Here is a 23,874-nt window from a genome sequence, read left to right as displayed (position 1 = left end):
TGCAATAAAGCACACATGTCTCGCCGTCGATGGATCGTCTCTGTGCACCGCAGCCCCTGAATACGTAGCCTAACCTCACCACTACCTCATCACACCTTTCAGTCCTGTGCCACAGACTCTTTCAGCACCGCAGCCCTACCTGCCCGTCGTCTGCTCTCCTCTACAAGTTCTTTACCAGTCCCCCACGGTTGGGCTCGAGTGCATATTCCCAAGGCGTTTCGGTTCCTTCGTCCCGTGTGCTGTCTGCTCTTGTTTCTCCCAAGTGCAAACAAAGGAACGAAGTGTCACCCCCCGGTGTTGCTCGCCCTGTTCGTAACCATCCTTGCCCATCCCCCCCCAAAGGAAAGAACAAAGTCGTCCCTAGCCATTGGAAAAATCCAGCAACATGGGCGGATTCTACATGCAATACCTTGAGAGTAAGTCGTCTTATTACACCGTTTTTTGTGACTTGGTCGTCGCCAATTGCGAAATTTCACACCTCCAAGAAAACCGCTTGGTGATGATGCGCGTGTGGGGCTGTGATGGTGGCAGTTCGTCTTACATGTGCCAACCCCTGCATCACGAAGACGTGCAGGCGACCATCAGAGATACCGCCGTCTGAAGCGCGTGCCTCTCGATCGCCTGCCCCACGTTCCTGACATGCTATCCACCGTCGAATACGCCCCGAGCAGGGTGTTTCGATCGTTGGGCTGTCATGCAGCGCCATGCTGTTCTGTCATCTCGCCTCGTCAGGGCTGCAGATATATGCAATAGCATCGCCAATTCGCATCGAATCGGGACCCTCCAAGAACCCAAAGCAAGAGAGCTGACATTACTCCCCACTGTAGGCTTGTGCCGGCGAAGGGGCTGGCAAGATCCTTCTTACGAATGCTACCGGGACGCCAGTGGCTATACCTGCCTGGTCCTTGTCAATGGCCGCGAGTACCAGACAGACCTGGCGTACGAATCCGACGGGCTGGCCCAGGAGAACGCTGCCATGAGGGCCTTCATGGTGTGCCGAAACTTCTCGGTCAACGGGGGTATGCTCGCCCGGAATGGGATCGTTCAGGGTCTCCCAGCCAATGACACTGGGAGACGTCACAAGAAGTCGCACGGGAGCGCATCTACTGGGCGCAGAGAGAGTCGCCACCATCACCGGTCTGGCCATCACTCGAGCAGCAGCTCGACGGCCTCATTCGACTGAGGACCAGGCCACGCACACTTACGTACGCAACGCGTACACACTCACCCAATGGAGCGCAGGAGGTGTCGCTCCTGTGTAACCTGAAACCTTGGAGCCAGTGACATTTTCTTTTATTTACTTGCGAGACTAAAAAGCCCGTTGGTCCTGCACGCGCCATAATATGGGGGTGCGGACAGGGGGTGCAAGAACGAACGAACGAGAGACCCAGAGAGCGAGAGAGGAAGAGAGAAACGAATCACCGGGACGTTGAACTATAAAAGTGGCGAAGCTTCACAGCTGATCTTCAAGGCATATTCCGCAGAGATTCCACTGAGGACATACCAACTTAAGAGAGCGGAAGACCAAAAATTGCATAAATCGACGACTTACGACTTAACGACAACAACCATGAACGAATGACGAAACGACTGCCCTTCCCCTTTCCCTCTTGATCATTTTCTGTCCTCTTTCATTCATAATGAGACACACACATCCTCTCCGTGGAGTGGATGGTTCTTACGTTTACTCACGCACACCTGGACTGGCAAACAAATCCATGGATGTCCTCCGCCAAAAATGACCAACACTGAGTTGGAAACATTGGACCAGCCAATCTTTTTTTACCTGGGCTGTTTGTTGCGGAGGCAACTTCTTGTCTGTCATTTGACCGGCATAGTCCAGGCTAGTATCCTTGTTGGGGAGAGCATTGGCTGCTGCACCGCCTACCTTCGGGAGTCTCTTCTCCTAGACGCAGCTACTAGTTTATCCCTAGGAGGTTGGACAAACATCATGACCCTCACTGGCGTTTCTCCAGATTTTCCTTTCCGGGGTTTCCATTAATTGGTACCATCTTTCCGGGAAGGCGTCCTCTTCATTTGATCACTCACTTTTCTTTTACTCATAACTTCCTGGACGGCAAGCACGAGCGGGCGCCGACTTTTTTTATGACACCTTAGACTACTTATTCTGATGGACTCAACAATGATTCACGACAAGACTTTATGAGAGACAGACCGGGTTGGACTTCTGCTTTTATTTTATCTACTTGTTCATGGACGAATGATTGATGGACTTTATGGGCGGAAGAGGAAAGAATGGCGGGACGGACAGGACGAGCAGGACTACTTGGAGGCTATTCTTTCTCGCTTCTCCTGATCTTTGACGTAAACGGGTTGCAACGCACCTTTGGTAGCTACACAACCCAGACAGTTCCAAGGGTGGAAGGGAATGGCAGGTATGAACTATATTATATTTTCCACGACGAATGACAGACCATCGTCAACTCGCGGCCAACCAAACAGACCACCAAGCCCCCCTTATTGTCAGTGTGCTATCGTACCACGGTACTAGCATATAAGAATTATTTCTTGCTTCCTTTCTTCCATTCACATGAAGGGAGGGGAGGTTCTGACGCCTATCGCTGGCAATCGAATTAGAGTTGAGACTACACATGTGCCCAGAAAGGGAAACAAGGCCAGAGTTGATTGGATGCATGCATCAGTGCCAACTCACTCTGGTCTGAGGCTATTATTGCACCTCGCGGTACCTCGAAGCTACTAACTAGGTGGATGCAACGATGCTACAGGGCCCTAGCTCGTAAGTGGTGGTCTGGTGGTGCCGCTGAGGGCCTGAGGCAGCATGATAATAGTGGTAGTTGTACTACGCGGTGGCAGATGATCATACGCTTTCTGGCCCGATAGGCGGGCGGCGCGGGGGTGGGAGGTGAAGCTCGTTCCATCTCATCCATACACTCACTCGTTCACCGAGCGAGCTGAGATGTCACGCCCACCCACTTCTCTCTCTTTCACCGCGGTCTAACTCGGTTACCTTTCTTTGACACCAAACAAGCATGGCATTCGCAACGCTCGGCAAGGGCCAGCAAGCGATGGATGCATTCCTATAGGTCCCCGACCGGCAAGATGCGTAGGTGGCAGCTGGCGGGTAAACAACGAAGGCGCGGGCGATGTAGCCCTATCAGATCGCAATACATGGCTACAGCCTACAGGGGGGTTGCGGCTTCTTAAACAGTGGAAGTAGGGGTGAATTAATCCAATTAAAATAGCCGCTCCGGGGGTGGTACGAGCACACCCACGACGGGATCCTTGCTGGTATAAATCTGAGCAGCCCTTGTTAAGTATGGTAAGGACGATGTGGAAAAATCAAAGCTAATCTTCTCTTGTCACAACCGGTCACGTTCCCTCTCCGTCCCCCATTCCAATCCCACCATCTAGTGCGTGCGTGCCTCGGGGTAGGGAGATATGTGACCAGGATCTTTTTCCACAGTGGCGGCTGGAGTGGTTGATTGATTGATTGACGTCAAGCGATCAGGTATAGTAGCCAGGTAGGGATGCAGGTATATCTCTATGTAACTGGAGTACATTACTTTGACTTGTACATGTAGGCAGTGGCTCGCAAACCCCCACGTGACACGACACGTCGATTCGGGGAATGCTTGTTCGGTGTGGGTGGTATTGCAGCACTTTGTCATCTCGCATCTGCCGTCAGAACAAGGAAAGGACATTAGGTTGCAGTTGCAACTCTATTTTCGTATTTGTTTACGAGCCGCTGAGAGGCTTAGAGAGGGACAGCACGAGGACCTACTTATATGGAGGTGGCTAGATAAGTGCACCGTCATGGTACCGGTCACGGGTGCTGTGGCAGAATAGGGAAAGGTCGGGTGGCCTTTTTCTCAGCTCAGCAATGAATTATGAAAGGCCAGAAGCGCCCTTGTAGGTTGGATAGGCCGGCCCGAAAGGCGGGACGCGCCCCCGTGGACAGCCAACGGCCGGCGTGCTGCGGGATACTGTCCGCCCACATACATCTACAAGCAGACGCAAGAACACGAGGTGGAAGTCGCCGTCGCCTCTGTCGGCGTCGCGATGTATCGTCTCCACGAATCTACCTGGGTACTGGGTGAAGAATTCTTGTTGAGTGTATTAAAGAATGTGGCTTAAATGCCCCACTTTCTCACCGTCTACCCATTGGCCTCTTTTTTCTCTCTCTTTTTCTTAATAAATAAATAATAGTATAAAAGAGAGGGCTTAAGAGCCAATTGCCCAAAGGTGGGAAGAAAAGAGAGCTTCGGCGTATATGCATCGCAGTCGAACCTAGAATTGGCCCTGCAAGAGGACTTACATACGCCTTACGAGGCGATCCTGTCATCTGATCAGGTGGAATGAACGGTGCGTGCCTTACACGGCCGGGACTGATGACAACCTTTTGGTGGACACGGCAAAAAGCACTGATGAATTTGGAAGAGACAGATTTCATCTTCTGCGAAGAGGTGGCTAATAATCGAGGCTCGTGTTCATGGGGTGGAGCTGATTGGTTCTCTCAGCAGATGCGCTACGATGCTACCCCTTTTTTCCCCCTTGGTTCCTGGGTTCGTCCCCTTTCAAGCATTCCGCTCCCTCCCTCCCTGGTACCTTATGCCTGCTCAGTCAGCTGAGCCTGGCTCTGCCACTTCGTCGACCCCGAACTTTGGGGGAACAAGGAGCCATTGCCCAATAGCAAGACGTCGGAGACACATGAAAAGCATGGCCTTTTTCTCTCTCTCTCTCTCTCTCCAATGTCTCCTTCTTTCTGAGACTCAGGGGCGCAGCTCTGCTGGCAATGCTGTTGGAACTCGACCCTTCGGGTGGGGCATTGTGCGTGCATCACGGGAAGTAGAGTTGGATTTTAATAGATTGGAACCCAAGGACTGACCGGGGCTGCAGGGCTCATGCCTTGACAATTTCAGCGAGAAGGCGATATCAGACCATCGCTCTCACCAATGTTCTACACATGCGACTCTCGCAGCATGTCGACACGGACAGTAGGTCGTGCGAAGGTTATGTTATGTATGTAGACAGAAAGTAAGGCAGGAAGCAGCCGGCTTGGACTAGGTGTCGATCCTGCCCTCGCGGGAGCGAGGTGAGGTGAATATAAGTACTTAAGTAGGTACTAGTGGCAATCTCGTCACGGGTATTCAGCTTGGGGCCTGTCTAACAGCAGTATTGGAGTCTCAGCTCCCATTTTCCCTTTCTTCATGTTTAATTTGAACGACCCGAGCGGCCCCCTGCACGCTGAACCTGAACGCGCCATTGGTAGCACCACCAGCGACCACCCCCGACGTCCAAGTCCAAGCAGCCTAAGCCTTTTGCCCCACCCCAGGCCAATCCAGGAGTTGGGAAAGCCACCGTGTGATTCTCTCCTCAAAGTCCCGACCATCTTTCATTAAAAAGATTCCAGTCCAGCAACCACCTCCGCCCCCTCCAACACGTCTTCTCTACTCTTGTCGCGACATCCAGCTCACCTTTACCCTTTCTTGCCCTGTTCTTTGATCCTCGCTGCTTCTTAGGACTCTTCTTCTTTCGTACACTCGCTTCACCCACTCGTTTAATCAACTTGGACTTCCAACTCACCATGAAGGGTAAGTGTAGCCAGCCAGCTGTCCGCATGCCCTGCCCGCTTGGCCCCCCTGCCTTGTCGGCGCACTCCACAACCAGCCTTGCACACGGCACTATACCGATTGTTATACTGACCATGCTTTCTCGCCCATAGCCCTCATTCTCGTCGGTGGCTTTGGCACACGCCTTCGCCCTCTTGTACGTTCGGATTCTCGCACCCCAGCAGGCATGCCGATGCCAGCGTCGCGCATGCGCGCCCATTACATGGCGTTGTGCTGCCGTGGCCCTTTCTAAACCTTGCTAACAATGCTCCCCCTCTCAGACCCTGACTCTGCCCAAGCCCTTGGTCGAGTTCGCCAACAAGCCCATGATTATGCACCAGATTGAGGCCCTGGCCGCTGTTGGTGTCAAGGATGTTGTGCTGGCTGTCAACTACCGACCCGAGATCATGGAGAACCGCCTGAAGGAGGTTAGTATTTCCTGTTACACTGCCTAGGGCTCTTTTTCGTAAAGAGAACAATGCCAACTAAACCGGCCCCCTTTCTATAGGTCGCCGAGACTTGCGGAATCAACATCCACTTCTCCCTCGAGTCCGAACCTCTGGGCACTGCTGGTCCTCTGAAGTTGGCCGAAGATATCCTCGGTAAGGACGATGAGCCTTTCTTCGTGCTCAACTCGGATGTCACATGCGAGTTCCCCTTCCAGAAGCTTGTCGACTTCCACAACGCCCACGGAGACGAGGGCACCATTTGCGTCACCAAGGTCGAGGAGCCCTCGAAATATGGAGTCATCGTCCACAAGCCCAGCCACCCGTCGCGCATCGACCGTTTCGTCGAGAAGCCCGTCGAGTTCGTCGGCAACCGAATCAACGCCGGTATCTACATCCTGAACACATCGGTCCTGAGCCGCATTGAGAAGAACCGTCCCACTTCGATCGAGCAAGAAACCTTCCCGGCCATTGTCCGTGAAGGCCAGTTGCACTCCTTCGATCTCGAGGGCTTCTGGATGGATGTTGGTCAGCCCAAGGACTTCCTGACTGGCACCTGCCTGTACCTCTCGTCCCTGGCCAAGAAGCAGCCCAAGCTGCTCGTCTCGCCCTCGGAGTCCTACGTCTATGGCGGCAACGTCATGGTCGACCCCAGTGCCAAGATCGGCAAGAACTGCCGCATTGGTCCCAACGTGGTCATCGGCAAGGACTGTGTCATTGGCGATGGTGTCCGCCTGCAGCGTTGCACCCTTCTGCCCAGCTCCAAGGTGAAGGACCACGCTTGGGTGAAGAGCACCATTGTTGGCTGGAACAGCACAGTCGGAAAGTGGGCCCGCCTGGAGAACGTTACTGTTCTTGGTGATGATGTTACCATCGGCGACGAGATTTACGTGAACGGCGGCAGCGTCCTGCCCCACAAGAGCATCAAGGCCAACGTTGATGTCCCTGCCATCATCATGTAAATGGCGCGCTCCTTGCGACTTTCGACCTCTACTTCTCCGACTCTTCGATTGTACATTCTGCCATAATGGTTTCACTTTACGAACTCGTAATACCCTTTGTACGGCCTTTTTCGACAGGACGAAAACCTCTCTTCTCCAATTTCCCCCTTTCCTTTTCGACTATGATTGGTGCAGCAAGGCGTTCTGATGGCCTCGGTTTATGGCGGGCGAGACGCGACGATGCACGACATGTCCTGCGCCATGAGGCAGAGATCTAGAAGCGTTTCTCGGAAGAAGCTGCGCAGAACGGTCTCCACACGATAGAGAGGAACTTTATAATGACGCCCCAAAATGATGCATATGTGCTTGTGGCATATGGCGAACGGTTCAGTTGGTTGCATAGCTTGGCATGGTTATGGCATGGCATGATGAACTGGAAAATCTTCGACCCAAGAGGGGGAACGCCGGGGTTCTTGAAGCCCTGGGATGCCTCTGGAAGGGGTAATGACGATCAAACGAGGACAAACTGGCAAGGTAGCTGGGCCACTGACTTGGCTCGAGTTTGTCTGGTTGGTTGCAAAGATGTCCCTATATAGAGACAGGCAGCGCAATAGAGGAGTCACAAGCTTACGAGAAGATGCTGCTTGTCGTGATTGCGGCGGCAGGCAGTCCTATAAGTCCTATAGTGAATTTGACTCTTTGACGATTGGCCCCCCCATGTGTGCCGTGCCGTTGTCCCCCGCTCACCGTTGATATCGTGTGCCGTGTCTTCGCCCTTATCGAGGTGCACTTCGTAATAATGGATCGATCCCGGGGAGGTGGCATGGAGCAATCGATAATGGGTGCTGCTAGCGAGTAAGCCGGCAATATTTGGTCCTACGTAGGTGTCTAATAGATCGGTGGACATGTACATACGTCAATCGTTTTACCGTCGAATCATCCATGGGTGGTGGGCGCGGAGGGTGGGACCAAGCAAGGCGCGTTGCTGCAGCGACGGCGCCAGCGCTGTTTACCAGCGACCATCCCACTCACCATCCCCCGGAACTTTTTTAGCGGCCAGAGAGGAAGCGTGAACCTTCTTGGCCCGGCCATTGATTGAAGCTGCCTCCACGCGCGCCCGCCATTGAATTGCAAGATTCCCTGGTTTAATACAGTCACGTCCAGTCCAGTCCCTGGCCCGACCCTACATGCCTTCTTGAACGCCCAACACCCGGTTTCCATTGCCAGCCGTAGACCAGCACATCACCAAACAAACCGACGACCCTTTGGTTCCAATACATGGCTCTGGTGTAAGTAAAGTAGCCAGCATTACGGCATCCCTTCTCCCATTCTGCCTATCGCCTGCATCGCTCTCTTGTAATTCAATTCGGCCTTTTTTTTCTCTTACTTCTTCTTCTCGTTTTGTCCTCGCGACTGGACGCCGAGCTATCACCGCTCCAGCCCGCCTCGAACCCGACTCGGTCTCATTCCTATGCAGCATTGTTGGCATCCATCTCATGAGGAAGCCATTTAGCTACTGAATCAGGCAACTTGGCTCGACAAGCCACCGTTACCGGAGCAGCGAGACACCATGGCGTTCCTAGGGAATCCCCAGCACCCCGACAGACAGCATTGCCAGGACCAGTATCAACATGAAAACCAACCTCCTCCGCCGCCCAAGCACGGTGGTCACCAACGATCCAAATCCAGCGTGCTGCGGGCCTTTATGAGCCGCCGCAACCACGCGAACGACGCCCCTGTTGTTGTTCCCACCGCCCAATCGACTTCTTCCCTGCCATACGTCATTCCCCAGCCTCAACCTGCGAGCGATATGCAGTTGCCCAACTTCTCACGCCGCCCGCCCGCCTTGGGCGAGATCCAGAACAACCGGGTTGACTGTGCACCCGGCCCTCGGTCGCCTAGCAAGCTCCTCGAGCAATCTTACTTTGCATCAGGCCGTGGTTCGCCTGTCAAGGCCCAAGGCAGCTCCATTGCTGCAAGATCAACAAGAAAAGACTCCGCTTCCAGCTCGGAAAGCATGGGCCAGTATGCCTTCAACAAGAAGGAAAACGAGTCGCCTACCAAACCGAAGAAGACCAAGTCGGCTACCAACCTGACTTCGCTCCTGAGCAGGCCCAAGAGTTTGAAGAACCTGCACAACCTCCAGAGTGAAGAGGATGTGGTGCGTAGCCGTAACGATAAGGAGAACCGATCGCCTCCGAACTCAGTGACAACACCGTCGCAAGAGGGACGGCCACCCATTTACGCCCAATTTTCTAGCGGGGCATTGGAGCAAACGGGTAATGGCGGTGTGTTTGGTCCTGGACAGACAAACTCGCAGAATAGTTCTTCTAGCGATGTCACCAACATGAAAAAGCCGCGACCGCAATCATACCACGTACAGTACACTGCAAAACAGTTCGAGAGCAAGAAGTCTTCGGATTCCTCAGAAAGCAACCGACAGGGTTACGGCAGCGGAAAGACCTCGCCGTCTAAGACACAGCGGGGACTTAAGATGTTCACCAGTGGATTCGGCAAGGCCAAACCGTCGTCGAGCTCTCCTCCTCCGGACGGATCGGAGTTCTCCCTGGACCCCAAGGATATTGATAAACATCTGGAAGCTATGCTGGATCGGCGAAACATCCCCCGAAAACCAGAGGTACAAGATGCGGAACTTAACTAGCACTATCAAGATGGAATTTATCCGACAAGACTGGGCCGAGACCAAAGCAGCCGCCGCCCGCCCCGGCACGAACGACAGCGACTCGAGCATCAACGAGGGCCAGCAGGAAGAGGAGGCCAAGGCCAAAAAAATCGCCCCAGAAGCTTTACCTTCACGAGAAACAGCGGAAAGAAATCCGAGCCTAACTCGCCTGCCAAGAAAAAAAGCGACGGTACCCTAGGGCGTCATTTCCGAACCAAATCGTCGGAAAGCGTTACCTACGAGAGGCCGAACTCTGCCGGTTCGGGATTTGGTGGTGGCATCCTGTCCAAGATCAAGTCCCAGCAATCTCAGCAAGGCCCCGTGGACTTTGTAAGCTACCTGCGCAAGGTGCAGAAGCCGCAGCTGGTCGAAGTCGGTAAGCTGCACAAGCTGCGGCTATTATTGCGGAATGAGACGGTGTCGTGGACCGACGAGTTCATACGCCAAGGCGGCATGGAGGAGATAGTCAGTCTGTTGCATCGCACCATGGAAGTCGAATGGAGGTAAGTTGAAATTGACGTCTATGCCATTGGCCGTCCCTCGTTACTAATACGTTTGGCAGAGAGGAGCACGAGGATGCGCTGCTCCACGAGAACCTTCTTTGCTTGAAAGCACTTTGCACGACAGCTCTGGCACTGCAGTATCTACACTCGAAACAATCGACGCTGTTTCCTGCTCTGCTGCACCTCATTTTTGATCCCGAGAAGAAGGGACCCAGCGAGTTCACCACGCGTGGCATCATTACCTCGGTCCTTTTCACTTATATCCAGTCGGCGCCTGCGCAAGACCGTATAGTTCGCGCCCGAACGGTACTGGGACACCTACGTGATCCCAAGCCCAAGGATGATGAGGCGCCTGTTGATTTTGTCCTGGAGATGCGCCGTGAGCGGCCATATCGCGTGTGGTGCAAGGAAGCTATTGGTGTCACGAAGGAAGTTTTCTGGATTTTCCTCCACCACCTTAATGTCGTTTACCTGCCTAGGGATAAGGAGCGCGACGCGGCCGCTGCAGCGAAAATCGCAGGGGACAGCATGCTTTACATGCAAACACATTTTCCGCAGGAAAGGCCGCCCGTCCCCGCGGCTCCCTACGTCGGCGGAGTCGAATGGGATGCAACCAACTACTTGGCTTCCCACCTTGATCTTCTGAACGCCATCGTGGCCTGCACTCCTACGACGAAGGAACGCAATGAGCTCCGCAACCAGTTCCGCATCTCGGGCTGGGAACGATGCATGGGCGGTTCCATGCGCCTCTGTAAGGAGAAGTTCTATCCCGGTGTCCATGATGCTCTTCGAACTTGGGTAGCAGCTGCATCTGATGACGGCTGGGATGTTAAGGATGTCAGGGCCGGACCCCCTGCGGAGTCTAAGAGTCCTGCCAAGAGACCGGCTTCCGGAAAAGACAACCAAAACAAGGGCATCAAGGCCCAGCCGCCGCCTAAGATTGAGATGCCGAAGCTGGATTTCGCCTTTGACGCGCACGTCTCGCCTCTCGGTACCCCCGGCGGTGGTTTCAACAAGCCCGCGGGAGCCAACAGTAGCAGTACTGTGAATTGGCTCTCGTAGCGCGAGAGCTTGTTGCGACGTTGGAACAAGGCCGAACCTGCTTTGGGCGGCCCTGCGAAGCAGCACCCAGCGCCAAGAGTGTGACTGTACAATCCCTCCCGCAACCCCGAGGATCTTCTTCCGCTTGACATGCAAGGCGAAGGAGGAAAAATGAAGCATATGGATGGAGTCAGTCTTTTTGTCATTGGGGGCATTAGCAGCCATCATTTTCTGTCGGAGTTTTGTATATGGATGAGATTGTACTCCCTTTTGGAAGAATTCCTGTCTCTTTTGTTGGTGTTGTTCTATTTTTCCTCATGGTTATGGGTAAACGAGGGTTGACGGTTTTTTTCCTCATTCACAGGGTGGCGTTTTCATTTTAGCAATTTCTCACTCGGCCTCTTTCCCTCCTCTTTCCCCCTCCTCCTGCCCTTATTTCCTAATATTCGAGGGCTGTTGAGAGACCTATCAGGCCACCTGTATCTCCGTGTTCATTAAAGCCGGGAAGCCAGTACGAGCACCGGGTGGTGAGGTGCGCGGCAAAGAGCATGCCAAAACAAAACCACGAAATCGAATCAAAATAGGACGATGGAGGAGGAAGGGGAAATGTGTCTACTGAAGAAGCACCAGCAACTTAGACAGTGTCGGCTGTTTCTTTATGATTGAATGACTTGATGAATCCAACGGTATATACATACAGACAGACACGTACGTACGATTAAGGGGGAAAAACTATCTCTTGGAAACAGTGTGATGACCCGCATTCCTCGTCTCGCCTAACGATGTATATCTTTCACTCAGCAAAGGTAGGTAGGTGTTCTATTACGTATCTCAGGCTTCTCATCGAGGTCAAAGGGGAGCACGAGCATGCGTTACGAGGTACCTCGCCTTGTCCCATTGCCGCCACGGGTTCTACGCCCGACCTCATTCTTACTCAGTCGGGGCCCGCATGCGCCCCAGCCGAGAAGGAGAACCCAAGCAAACGGGGTACTAGCCCTAGTGGCAAGCGCTCCGGCCCGGGGGCGGACAAAGCCGCAAGAGCCAATAATGCGGGTTTACTGGATTCCCGACCTTCCGTCACAAGGGCAAAGTAGCAGTTGCTTGTATCGCCCAAGTGTAAACAGGTAGGTTAGGAGTTTGAATTGGTGACAAGACCGGTGAAGAAAGTGCCCCTGCATTTCCTACTCCCAAGTCTGACCAGTCAGGGGGGTGTCATTTTGTGTAGGGTACCTAAATCCTCCAGAAAAAAGACCAAAGCAGAGCGCGCGCCCTTCAAGGCAAGGGAGAAAAAGCAAAAAAGAAGCTTGGTATAAATCCTACTGTTACTTCCCCCCACTGACCTGGCCGAGAGCCGATTGCTGGGGCTAGAGCGCGGGCCCGGCGGCGGTCACTGTCGGGGGGGCGGGGCCTGACCGGGGGAAAACAGGCGTGCGAACCCCTGACAGGTCACACACCGCTCTTGTCGAATGCAACCCGATCATTGGCGGGTGCCTGGGCGAGAATACCACCCCGGTGCCGGGTGACACAGTCGGGGGTAGGGTTCACCATCGGAACACAAAAAACGTGCCCGGTGAAAGCATTGGCGGCGAACCTTGCTTTTTCCGCCGGCTCTGTAGATCCTCAGATAGCCGAATACAGACGAATCGGTGGAAAGGGACGGGGGCCCTCCAAGGTTCGTGTTGCACACAGTCGTCCAAAGAAGAACATAGCTGGCGTTATCTGATCACCAAAGATTGGGTCGCGATTACCGAGGTTGTGGTCATTTGACCAAACTTGAAACCTGGAAGCCCATGAGTTTGAAAGATAGGAGAACGTTCCGGAAGTCTCTTGACTTACCAGCAGACGTTATTCTGACCAATAAGCATGAGCATTGGCCCATCTTGTGGTATCGCTGCTGGTAGTAATCCGAATGTTATGGGATTGCTGCCGGGCATCGCCTACATATATCATCACGAGAGTAGTCGTTCGTTTGTATGCCGGACTGGCAACTGACGAGTTCCATACGAAGAAGCACCGAGGGTGGTCTTGCCAAAGGATACCCGCCGCTGGCGGACTCCTGTATGTAGATATCTACGTTGCTCGGGAAGCCATTACTTGCTGTGGGCTTGGGCGGAGCAATTCAGGGGGGGCGAGTATTGGCCAATTTCTTCCAGGATGGACCAGCCAGTCAACCGGTGAAGCATATTGGGTAGCCAATAGCAGTGAGCGATGGAGAATGCCTTGAAGTCCTGGCGGTACGAGCGATTGGGTTGCAAGCGGCCACCCAGTTGAACGGAGCCGTCCGTGATAGGGTTAAAACCCATGCAGCTGTCACCTTGGACTGCTCCTACAGACAGACATCCACCTTGCTACTCGCGTGACATTAGCTTTGCGGTAATGAGAGCACGGACGGGTCGCTCTTGGAACAGGGCTTATGATGCTACCCCTGGTGCCATGTCATCCGTTTTCCAATGACCGATTGATGGTGTCGCTTGGATGACATGTCGTGTAATGGAAGTGCAGTGATATGATAGTGCTCATTCCTTAAGTACCAACAGGTTGCGCAAATGCGCGCCACCTGATGCCTACTAGACATCAAAACTACCGGACTCGTAACTGATGAAGCAGGAGCCTTTGATAGGCCGCCCAATGTGACGGACTTTGCGCAACACCGCTGGCGAAACAAGAGCTGCCAGTCTTGCATGGAGCGGTGACCACGGCCTGCAGTTTTCGAGTCAGTTGGGGGAAGAGACGCTTTGGGCCACCCTCAAGGGTACAGCCTCTGTTCTAGCTGGAGAGCAGTTAGCCCGGTGACTCCGACCACGCATGTATATGACCATCGAAACATCATTATACATACATGGCTGGGGAATCGAATCTCGGCGTGTTCGGGGGCCTCATTGAGGGTATAGACGCGTCAGCTTGTACCGGCAAAGCCACACGAAGGCGGGGAAACCTGGTATGCCGTGAGCACGATGGCTTCGGCGGCATCGAAGGTCTCGCTGATCCCATTACAGGTGGCCCAAGGAGCTCGAGGGCAGTTCTCCACCTGCTGTGACCATATATCAATAGCACAGGGGTCTGGTTGGCACTCGTGGTTTATGGAAACGATGTGAAGCCTGACGCCACTGCCCCTCTGACATGCTGTCAGCTGCAATATCGTGCGCCTCCTATAGCTTTCTCGAGGCCTTGTGCCGAGCACAGGATGCATCGGACGGGTCTCGAAGTTGGGCAACGAAGAACAATGCCGGGCTTGGTACACCGTCATATTTCTGACATGGCGGCAGACTCGGATGAGGATCCCGAGACTGAGGTGCCAGTCCCCCCGCCGGGCACTGATTCATTTTAATCATTGGAGAAACAGACCACCGGGTTGCTAGAATTGGATGCGCCATGGGATTGCTTGCGAGTCAGTAGTATGTAGGGCTGCTGGGCCAATACCCACTCGCCTAGCGGTAGAGCACTTACATATGTATGTGTGTATGTATGTATTGTGTTGTCTTGTGGAATAAGGAGACGATAAGTGAGGCCTAATATGGTCCGGCGTCCATGTGTAATAATAATAGAACCGGGCCGCAGGTAGGCAAGTAAGTGTGTACATGTAGGTATGTACGTGAGTGGGTACCTGGGTAGGTAAAGAACGCACCCAACGTCTTTATCTTATGCAGACTTTGGGTCTGGAAAGACAGATGGAAGCTGCTACGTTCGGCGTTCGGTAGTGCTACATGTAGGTAGGGAGGTAGGGAGGTAGGGAGGTAGGTAGCATCTGCCGGCCTTGCCTTTGGGGGGGAGAACATGTTGGAAATATCAAGCTGCATGTTTCCAGAAGAAAGCCCGCCCCGCACCCCCAGCCGTCCAGCCCAGCCAAGTCTGTTCAGCAGACAGGGCCTGGTACATGTATCGAATCAATCAATCATCAGTCAAAACATTCGAACAGCCAATCCATCAACCTGACCTACATACATGCATACATACATGTACATGCATACATGGACCGCTGCATGCATGCGAGTTGTTGCATGTGTACACCAGACAAACCCAAACAAGCAAATCAAATTTGATTGATGGAGAGATGGAATCCTTCGGTGTCCGCTAATTACAGGTTGCATGCAGCCAGCCAGTAGCCAGTTGCCAGGAGCCAGGAGCCTCCAAGACCCGGCTCGAGCAGGCAACCCGTCACAGAGGGCGACGGCTCTATTTGCTGGCTTCCTACCCGTAACTCAACGTCGGGCCCCTCCTCCACTGGCCACTGGCCACTGGCCACCGTCTGCGCCGTCCTCTACACGTCTCGACCTCCAACCACCCCCAAACCCGCATCAAAAAAGTATTACATATTATTTTTTCGCCTCCCAGGGTTGAAGCGAACCACCCCCTATCCTTGCGCCCGCCGCCCAGTGCATACTAGCAGGGCATCTCCTCTAGGCTGTAACAGAAAGAACGAAAGGACAAAAAAAGTGCCTACTTACGAAGGTACCCTGCCCGGGCTGCCTACCCCTCAGTCTCGCCGCTTCAAATCACGACCCCCCAGCTGATGAAGCGCCTCCACATCACCGGAGACTGGCCATACTGGATGCTTTTGACGGGCATATTCGGCTGAGCAACCTCTGGGCTAAGCAGCTTCCGGCCAAGCCTGGCCCACTCTTGCATCCCCTACGACTAGATCTGCTGAAACTTGAGCGAGCCTTGCAGGCCGTTCCGCTCTCGACCAGTTCGCCCGCTCGGTGCCCTATGAGAAGGCCAAGGCAGCCAGAGGTACTCTCTCTAGACAAGATAGGAACCACTTTCGACCACAGCAGCACACCTGGTCAGCCTTTCAATACCACTTGCTTCATCCCAGAATGTCGATAAAGTAAGTCTGACTTTTTACCTTCCCCCCTCCAGCCATCCTATACTGTACGCCCTTCTTCACAAACCCCCTAGCCTCCTCCATACCGATGTAGCTCCTGGCCTGGTAAGCCACCCTTCCTCGAGCCACATGGGTCCCCGCTTTATGTGCCTTCAACTATTCGCACCACTATCTTAATCCGGGGGTCACTATGGACTATGGTTACCATGACCAGCACGCGGGCATCCTACTCGCTCAGAATACCGCGCTCGAGGACGATTCTGACTTGAGTGCCAGTTGGGTGATGCTCACCCGCTCCGGCGGTTTCGAGCCGCTGCCCAACGAGACTATACAGCACAGGACCCAAGGTCGAGTGGCATTGGAAGTCTCGGCGCCGCCGCCTTCTCCGGGAGTCTCTCCTCTGTCGATAAAGTGTGATCGGGGCACCGCCTTCATCACAACTCAAAGAGTGAGCTTATGGATGAACGCGCATAAACCACACAGAGAAAACTCAGACGCTAACGATTCCTTCAGCTCATCTACCTTCCAGCCACGCCTACAGACCAGTTCCAGTCATTCGCAACGACCATCATTAATGCCCAGGATGGGTGTACTGGCTCTACTTGGGGCGGGTTTGGGGCCTCGTTCTGGGAGACCACGGTGAAACCTGTACCAGGAGGCCATATTCCGGCCGATTTCACCAGGGTCAATATGAAGCTGGTTTTCAACGATGGCGGGCATAGTGATTGGGCCATCAAGTACGAGAAGATCAAAGAGCGCGTGCACCACTACGCCCAGCTCGCTCGTGAGACAGGGCAGACCAACATGCTGAATCTGGTGCATGGAGAGGACCTCCCCCGAATATTCGCCTCGCGAGGCCGGGTTCGAGCAACCGGCACGAGATCACCAACAAGCGCAGGTGGAAGAAAGGGCTCAAGAAGCAGCCAGGCAACAGCAAGCGAATCAGCCACTTCCGGACGAACCTCCACCAGACTACGATGCCGCACAAATGCAGGCTGTCGAGATGCAGTTCGATGAGCGCGAGCGGCAGGAGAATGAACGTAGGTGACACGGTGCCACTGGCGTTATGCACTGTCATTACTGCTCGCATGAAGTTTTTGCTATCAGAGAGAGGAAGGATTGCGTCAAACCTGCCGCGTATGGCATATCGTGGACACATATACCCAGAAGCAAGTGTTTTCGTGCCGTGGTTACTGCATACGTGCTGCATGCATTCATGTTGCACGAAGTGGGAGCCCCCAAACACAGCCTTCCAGTAAGCGAACATAAGATGAGCCATTACACAAGCTTCTGGCAATACTTGATGCTATAGTATGGGTTTACTGGGCGGGATTGTCCATTTTAAAGTCGTACGGCAGACTTGGTCCGGACTACACAGAAGGGACGCAGTTGTCCAGTTGGAAGCATGTACCTAGCGTGTTTGAGCCAATGCCATTCTACTTATTCAACACAAGCTATTCTTCCTTCCAGCTGGCTGCGGGCCAGCAACGTAATGAATTGAACAAGTGAAGAGCGAACACGAGTGGCGAGTCTCATGCGTTGATGAATGCAAGCTCTCGAGTTCTCGTCGTGACCTGCATTGCATGGATGCCAAGGGTGATATCGGGTAACCACGGTCACGTGATATTAGTCAGCGGGAGCTCTGAGCCTCGGGACCAATCACAGCGAGCCAATTGGAAGACGGTGGTTTAATTTCTCAAGAGCTAAGTGAAGTCGGAACAGTAAACCTCCCTCGTACGGTTCAATCATCACCAAACCTTTCGCTCAACCTACAAAAGTCCTGCCATTGGTCAGCACCCACCAGCAGCCAATCTGACCACCATGGGTATCTGGGAGACCTTCACCGACATGGTCGACGCGGCCACGCCTTGGAGCACCGCCGAGGCCGAAGCTCCTGCTCAAGAGGTACGACTACAATTTTCACCCGCCCTCGAAGCACCTGCCTGGCGTGGGTTTCGAATTGGTCGCTGAAAGCGCCTGGCCGTTCTTGCAGACGTGGCACAAACCAGTCGCAAACCAGAGGGACTTGAGCTAATTATCTGCGTCATTGACAGGAGTCCAAGAACGAGAAGGCCGATGAATCCAAGGAGGAGGAGTCATCAGACGACGCCGAAGAGGAAGAGGAGGAGGACGATGAGGAAGAAATCGTTGACCCCAAGGAGACACTGGAGGAAGGTTCGTAACACCCCACTCGATCCCGATACAGCCGCACACAAGAGAGAGGCACGGCCACGTCATGGCTCCTGGAGGTGTACAATTCGGCAAACCGCTGAGCCCATATGCTTACCGCCTCATAGAATGCAAGAACTCCAAGCAATGCGCCCCGGCCAAGCACCACTTCGACGAGTGTGTTGAGCGGGTCACCAAGCAAGAAGAGGATGGTGGTGCCAAGGAGGACTGCGTTGAGGAATGTGAGTATCTTTGGATATTACTATTATCCGGCTGCGCGGCCAGAAACCCTCGATCCTGCTGTCATATGGGCTTGTACAGAAACGCACTACTGACCAAAATACGCTCTGGCCATAGTCTTCCACCTCGCCCACTGCGCTACCCAATGTGCTGCTCCCAAGCTGTGGACTACCCTCAAATAAACTACTCGGTCAATACCGAGGCACCTGTCACCAATCGCTGCGCATATCCAGCGTCTGGATAATGTGTGGTCATGATGCTGGCAACCATGGGATATGAGGCGATTTCCCAGCCAGCTGCTTGAGTCACGACCTGTGTGTTGTTGACCTAGTGGGTGGCCCTTGTAACACATGGAGAGATGCGGCTCAGGAAGACCCAGCAATGCTGTCTGATAGATCCGCAGCATGTATCATATACACTGCATACAACAAAGACAATTAGATTTCTCATTCCGGCTTGTATGATGACTTGAACGTATGGATTACTGCGACACTGCTGGGTGTACTGCGAAACGATTATAACATGACATACGATGTACGTCTATATAACACCCGGGAATGAAGGTTTCAGATCGCACGGTTGTATCACAATCCACTGCTTTAACAGGACCGAGAAACCGGTGGCTTGCGACCCCCTTCGCGGCTCTGGAGCTGCGCAGCGTTGAGCGCAGCGGCCCTCCAGGCCAAGACTGCACAATGGCTGTTGGTCGGTCGTAGTAATGGCAAGGCGTGATTCCGGAGTACAGGTGGTTCGATCACCTAGTTCTTCGGATTGGGAAGGGGGGGGCAAGAGCGGGCAAGTGAGACGGAGTCATGTCGTTGCATGCATAAATACTACCTGTTGGGATAGGAAGTTTACAGAGTCCCCATCAAACGCATCTCTCCCTATCGGGTTGCCGAACCGGAGAGGAGAGGAGGGAGCAGGAAGAGGGGAGTGTTTCCAAGACCTGTACCTCTTCCATGGATATCGGAGCCAGCCACCACCGTTCTTATAGGAGAATGGCTGGCCGTGCTGATGCTCAAGGTGCGAGAGCATTCATACTTCTTCATACGGTTTTGGGAATAGTATATGAACCAAACTCTTGTCAGATGACGTCCCTACATACGCCATGCATCGGGGAAGAGAGCGCTGCGGCTGTTATTAGGCATTCGCCTTGGTGGATGATCCCGTACCCCGATTCCGGCTCGGTTGATTATCGGACGACGTACAGATGGGATGGCATTTCCCACCCCTTCCAGACCATCGGAACCCAGGATAGATGGGGTGAGACCTTGGGCGATGGGTTCTCGCCAAGCTTATGTGGCTTGGTAGTAGCTAGCGACCATAGGGATGTTGGAAAAACCACATGGGGAGATGACGGGTAATCTCTTGGACAAGCCACTCAGCAGTCAAGCTACAAAGCCCGCGTCCCCCGTGCTATCGTGGGTTTGATTGCAACTGGACATTTTCTTGGCTGATGGATTGGGACTCCTGCACAGAAGCACAGAGTAGGCAAACCCCCTCCTACTACCAGAATTTGCCGAGGGGTAAGTCCCGTTCGTTCTCTAGGCGCAAGCTAATCTGAGTATGCATGCCTTGCATGAATGGTCTTGGGGGTTGTATTGCATGGGCAAGGGGGGTAGTTATGTTCGAGGCCTCGTTTCAACGTCTTGAAGCAGACCTTGGAGGAGTGAGAAGTTCATGTGATACCTGTAAGTAGGTAGGTACCTTTAAGGCAGACTACTCGACGATCGGTTCGATTCTTTGTGTAATTGGAACTTTCTACTGTACTGTTCCAGCACAGGTGTTAGTTTTGGTTACATATTCTTCATCTGAAGACTCAAGGGATCCTCTCTTGAACGATCTTAATTGATGGGGTCACGGCCAAGTCGGGTGATTCGACGAAAGCAGGATAGACCGTGGCGTGGCCGCAAAAGGTCGTGCTCTCAACGACAAGTCGGCCCATAATTCAAGGAAATGGGATTTGCCGGTACTACCCCAATTCAATTACAAGAATGAATTTTATGGTCCCTGGCAACTACCTACCTACATGTACAGGTGCTCAACTACTGGGTGTTTCCGTCTGCTCGCGGAGGAAATGAAATGGCGGAAAGGCTTTAATGGGAAACTCTGAACATTGAATTGTCCATGGTATGGGGAGCCACGCTGGCCCAAGACACAGACAGACACAGACGAGACGAACAGTCCTTCAATCGGTCCACTGGTTCAGGTCCAGCACAGCACAGCACAGCACAGCACGCACCACGGCTTTATTTAGTAGGTACATACCTAGTAGGTATTGCAGTAGGTACTACTTTCCCCGGATCTGATTATTCCAAAGGGAGCCACTGCTAGGTACCTAATAAGGCTCTAGGCTGTTTTTCTCCCGCCCGACGTGCCGAGCCCCATCGTCCTCTGTCAATGCGCCGGGCGCCGCGAGCCAACCAGCGGCCCAAAGCCCTCGTCCAGGAACCCGCCCGCCCACTAATACCACACCAGCAGAAACAGGCGTTCCCGGGGCCAGTGTCGCGTGTGGTGGTGGTGGTGGTGGTGTCCCGACTGCCCTGCTCTGAGTCTGACGGAGGACGGGACCCGTGGGAAGAAGAACGCTTGGCACCTACGCTGCTTGCTTTTCCCTGTGACTGCGACTGCATGTGGCATTGGCTCCGGGTTGGGCGTAGCACTGACAGCATCCCAAATGTCGCACAGCACCAGTCGCAACCTTGGTCCCTCTTCAACTTCAACTTCTTCTTCCTCTTCTTCTTCGTCTCCTGTGCACCGGCATGAACCCCTGCGAGAGAACGACGGCGTGAAAGAGTTGAGCGAAGAGACCACCTCCACCCACTCCTTCTCTGACGACGGCGATATCAAAGCGGATCAGACCGGTGCGCTGGGCGCTATGGGGAGCAGCAGCAAGAACCACGACTGGAGTCCCACGTTGTCGACAGCGACCCACCATCGCCTTGACTCACGAGGTGGCGACGGCGACGGCGACGGCGACATGAAGAATGGCGGCGTCGCACAGGAAAACAGCCAGACTTTTTACGTCGACGACGGCGGCAACGACGCCGATGCAATGGTAGCAACGGTCAACGATCTCGACGGCGACGACGGTAGCATCCGCGCAGGCGTGGTCTATCGCACCTACAAAGAGGAGGTGGTTCGGATTGGTGCAATTGACGCTGCTGAACATTATCGTGAGCTGGGACGTAAGTATACTTCTTTTCCTTTCTCTCTTCCCCGTCGAGTCCTATCGTGGACTGTGGGTTCTCCACAAGCGAACCGCAGGCGCCTGGTTCCATGTCGCATTGCAGACGGGAAACCGCATATACAGCAGGAGCCGTGGAATATCCCCTTTGTATATACTTGACTGTGTATGCACGGTAGTACCCTGCGACAAACGCTGTTATATATATGTATATATGCGGGCCGCGATTGTGGTCGGCTGTTTATGTGTTATGCGATGGCACAACCAACTCCGCAGTTTGCTCCTACCTGTCTTGTGCACATTATTACTTGGCATACAAAATCACTTTCGGCTATGATTATCAAGTATATCCCTACTGTTCATCCTCGAAATTTTGCCGAGTTAGTCAAGAGCTCCAAGTTGTGTTGCTCTTTTTCTATTTTTATGTGTAAGGATCGCGAATCCATTCCTACCATTGGAGTGGTTGAGTGAACGGCAACTAACGCGGCATCCTCTTCGCAGTGGATCACCTTCTCGCCCGTATCACAGCTCTCGGCGACATACTATAATGTCAGCGAATCGGCCATCAACTGGCTCTCCACAGGTTTCCTATTCGTCTTCGTTGTCACCAGTCCCATCACCATCTATGTGCTTCACAAGGGCCCCAAGCTGTCCATCGTGACGGCTTCCGTTCTGGTACTGACTGGTAACTGGATCCGCTATGCCGGTTCGTATTCTGGCAATGGCGGTAACTTCGGTGTCGTCATGTTCGGTCAAGTCCTCACTGGTGCTGCTCAGACCTTTGTTCTGAGCGCGCCCACCACGTACTCGGACCTCTGGTTCACCCATAGGGGTCGTGTAGGGGCCACGGCCATCATGAGTCTGGCCAATCCCTTTGGTGCAGCACTGGGTCAGCTGATCACACCTTTCATCGTCGTTGGTCCGCGTGACGTGTCGAATGCGGTGCTGTATGTCTCTATCATCGCAACCGTCATCTCGATTCCCTCGCTCTTCACGCCTGCCGCGCCCCCTACGCCTGTAGCCCCGTCAGGCAGCTCGCCCAAAGAGCCTTTGGTGGCATCGATCCGCCGCGTCATCCGCATTCCCGAGGTCTGGATGATTCTTATTCCATACGGCGTCTACGTTGGCTTCTTCAACAGTATCTCGACCATTTTGAACCAAACCATGATGCCGTACGGCTACACCAGCGACGAAGCCGGCATTGCAGGCGCCGTCCTCATCGTCGTTGGCCTCGTATCTTCGGCTATTACCTCTCCCATCCTCGACCGCACCAAGCTGTTCCTGGTGGCGTTGAAGGCATTGGTACCCGTCATCGCCCTCATGTACTTGATATTCATCTGGATGCCGGGTACCCATGACGCCGCCGGCCTCGCCGGTCCTTACGTGGTTCTTGCCATACTCGGGGCTGCGTCCTTCTCGCTGGTTCCCGTCGCTCTCGAGTACCTCACCGAGCTGTCCCATCCGTGCTCGCCCGAGGTTACGAGCACCGTGGCCTGGGCCTCGGGCCAGCTCCTCGGCGGCATATTTATCCTCATCTCGGACGCCCTCAAGACCGGCTCAGATGCGAACCCGCCGCTTCACATGCAGAGGAGTCTCATCTTCCACGCGGTCTTGGCTTTGGCCGTTGTGCCGCTGGTCATTTGTCTCGGGCTGTTCGGCCGCGGCGAATTTGTAGAGCTGAAACGGGCGAGTAGTGACAAGCGTCGTTCACCGGCTGTCGTTGCGTAAGAAGGCGCGGTAAGCAGAGGAGTTGGCAGTTATGAGATGCCTCGCGGTGTTCAGGTTTAGCAATTTTTTAATGTATGATATTATTATGCTGTTATTATGTTTGTTGTACTATACCTTCTCGTGGGAACTGGCATATGCCACCGTTTCTCATATTATACCTGCCACGATTACAGGAATTCCGATGAATAAAAACTAAGAAACGAGACAAGCCATATCTTATTGCTAGCCAGGTATCTCGCCAAGGCTATCCTACCACCAGTCTGACGTCGAAATATTGTCAGGTGAAGATATGTAAGGGGCCAAATATGATATCGTTGGTTACAAATATAAAGCATGTTAACGTGGAAGTAAATAGAGGCATGTCAGATGCATATGATTAGCATTACTACATAGCTATATTTGGTTGACTTGGGCAAATTTAGGCTCCGAGAAGAAGATGCGGACAGACAAGCAAAACATGCGAGTCCTGGTGCGATAGGTACCTAAGCATGGGCAAGTGACCGCTCTCGAAAAGTCCGGT

At 53.6% G+C, this 23,874-nt stretch overlaps 6 protein-coding genes across 6 annotated transcripts; all 6 read left to right on the top strand.

Moving 5' to 3' along the window:
* Window positions 1–385: 385 nt before the first annotated feature.
* On the top strand, window positions 386–1,183 carry PG997_006225 (uncharacterized protein; the record flags this gene model as incomplete). The annotated part of the gene is made up of 2 exons (XM_066810540.1): window positions 386–416; window positions 828–1,183. 2 exons carry the CDS (start codon window positions 386–388, stop codon window positions 1,181–1,183), a joined length of 387 nt encoding a protein of 128 aa, XP_066669463.1.
* Window positions 1,184–5,566: 4,383 nt separating this feature from the next.
* On the top strand, window positions 5,567–6,999 carry PG997_006224 (mannose-1-phosphate guanyltransferase; the record flags this gene model as incomplete). The annotated part of the gene is made up of 4 exons (XM_066810539.1): window positions 5,567–5,573; window positions 5,705–5,748; window positions 5,873–6,019; window positions 6,100–6,999. 4 exons carry the CDS (start codon window positions 5,567–5,569, stop codon window positions 6,997–6,999), a joined length of 1,098 nt encoding a protein of 365 aa, XP_066669462.1.
* Window positions 7,000–8,548: 1,549 nt separating this feature from the next.
* PG997_006223 (uncharacterized protein) lies at window positions 8,549–11,226 on the top strand (the record flags this gene model as incomplete). Its single annotated transcript, XM_066810538.1, has 3 exons — window positions 8,549–9,616; window positions 9,812–10,164; window positions 10,224–11,226. 3 exons carry the CDS (start codon window positions 8,549–8,551, stop codon window positions 11,224–11,226), a joined length of 2,424 nt encoding a protein of 807 aa, XP_066669461.1.
* Window positions 11,227–16,022: 4,796 nt separating this feature from the next.
* Window positions 16,023–17,078, top strand: PG997_006222 (WW-domain ligand protein; the record flags this gene model as incomplete). Its single annotated transcript, XM_066810537.1, has 5 exons — window positions 16,023–16,033; window positions 16,125–16,135; window positions 16,156–16,478; window positions 16,544–16,891; window positions 16,929–17,078. 5 exons carry the CDS (start codon window positions 16,023–16,025, stop codon window positions 17,076–17,078), a joined length of 843 nt encoding a protein of 280 aa, XP_066669460.1.
* Window positions 17,079–17,851: 773 nt separating this feature from the next.
* PG997_006221 (uncharacterized protein) lies at window positions 17,852–18,621 on the top strand (the record flags this gene model as incomplete). Its single annotated transcript, XM_066810536.1, has 4 exons — window positions 17,852–17,935; window positions 18,085–18,205; window positions 18,328–18,441; window positions 18,557–18,621. 4 exons carry the CDS (start codon window positions 17,852–17,854, stop codon window positions 18,619–18,621), a joined length of 384 nt encoding a protein of 127 aa, XP_066669459.1.
* Window positions 18,622–21,116: 2,495 nt separating this feature from the next.
* On the top strand, window positions 21,117–23,354 carry PG997_006220 (major facilitator superfamily domain-containing protein; the record flags this gene model as incomplete). Its single annotated transcript, XM_066810535.1, has 3 exons — window positions 21,117–21,627; window positions 21,733–21,776; window positions 22,128–23,354. 3 exons carry the CDS (start codon window positions 21,117–21,119, stop codon window positions 23,352–23,354), a joined length of 1,782 nt encoding a protein of 593 aa, XP_066669458.1.
* Window positions 23,355–23,874: the final 520 nt, after the last annotated feature.

The sequence above is a fragment of the Apiospora hydei genome, assembly GCF_038363865.1.
Source record: "Apiospora hydei strain CBS 114990 chromosome Unknown utg000005l_segment0_segment0, whole genome shotgun sequence".
Classification (NCBI taxonomy): Eukaryota; Fungi; Ascomycota; class Sordariomycetes; order Amphisphaeriales; family Apiosporaceae; genus Apiospora; species Apiospora hydei.
This window is presented reverse-complemented; position numbering and strand designations above follow the sequence as displayed.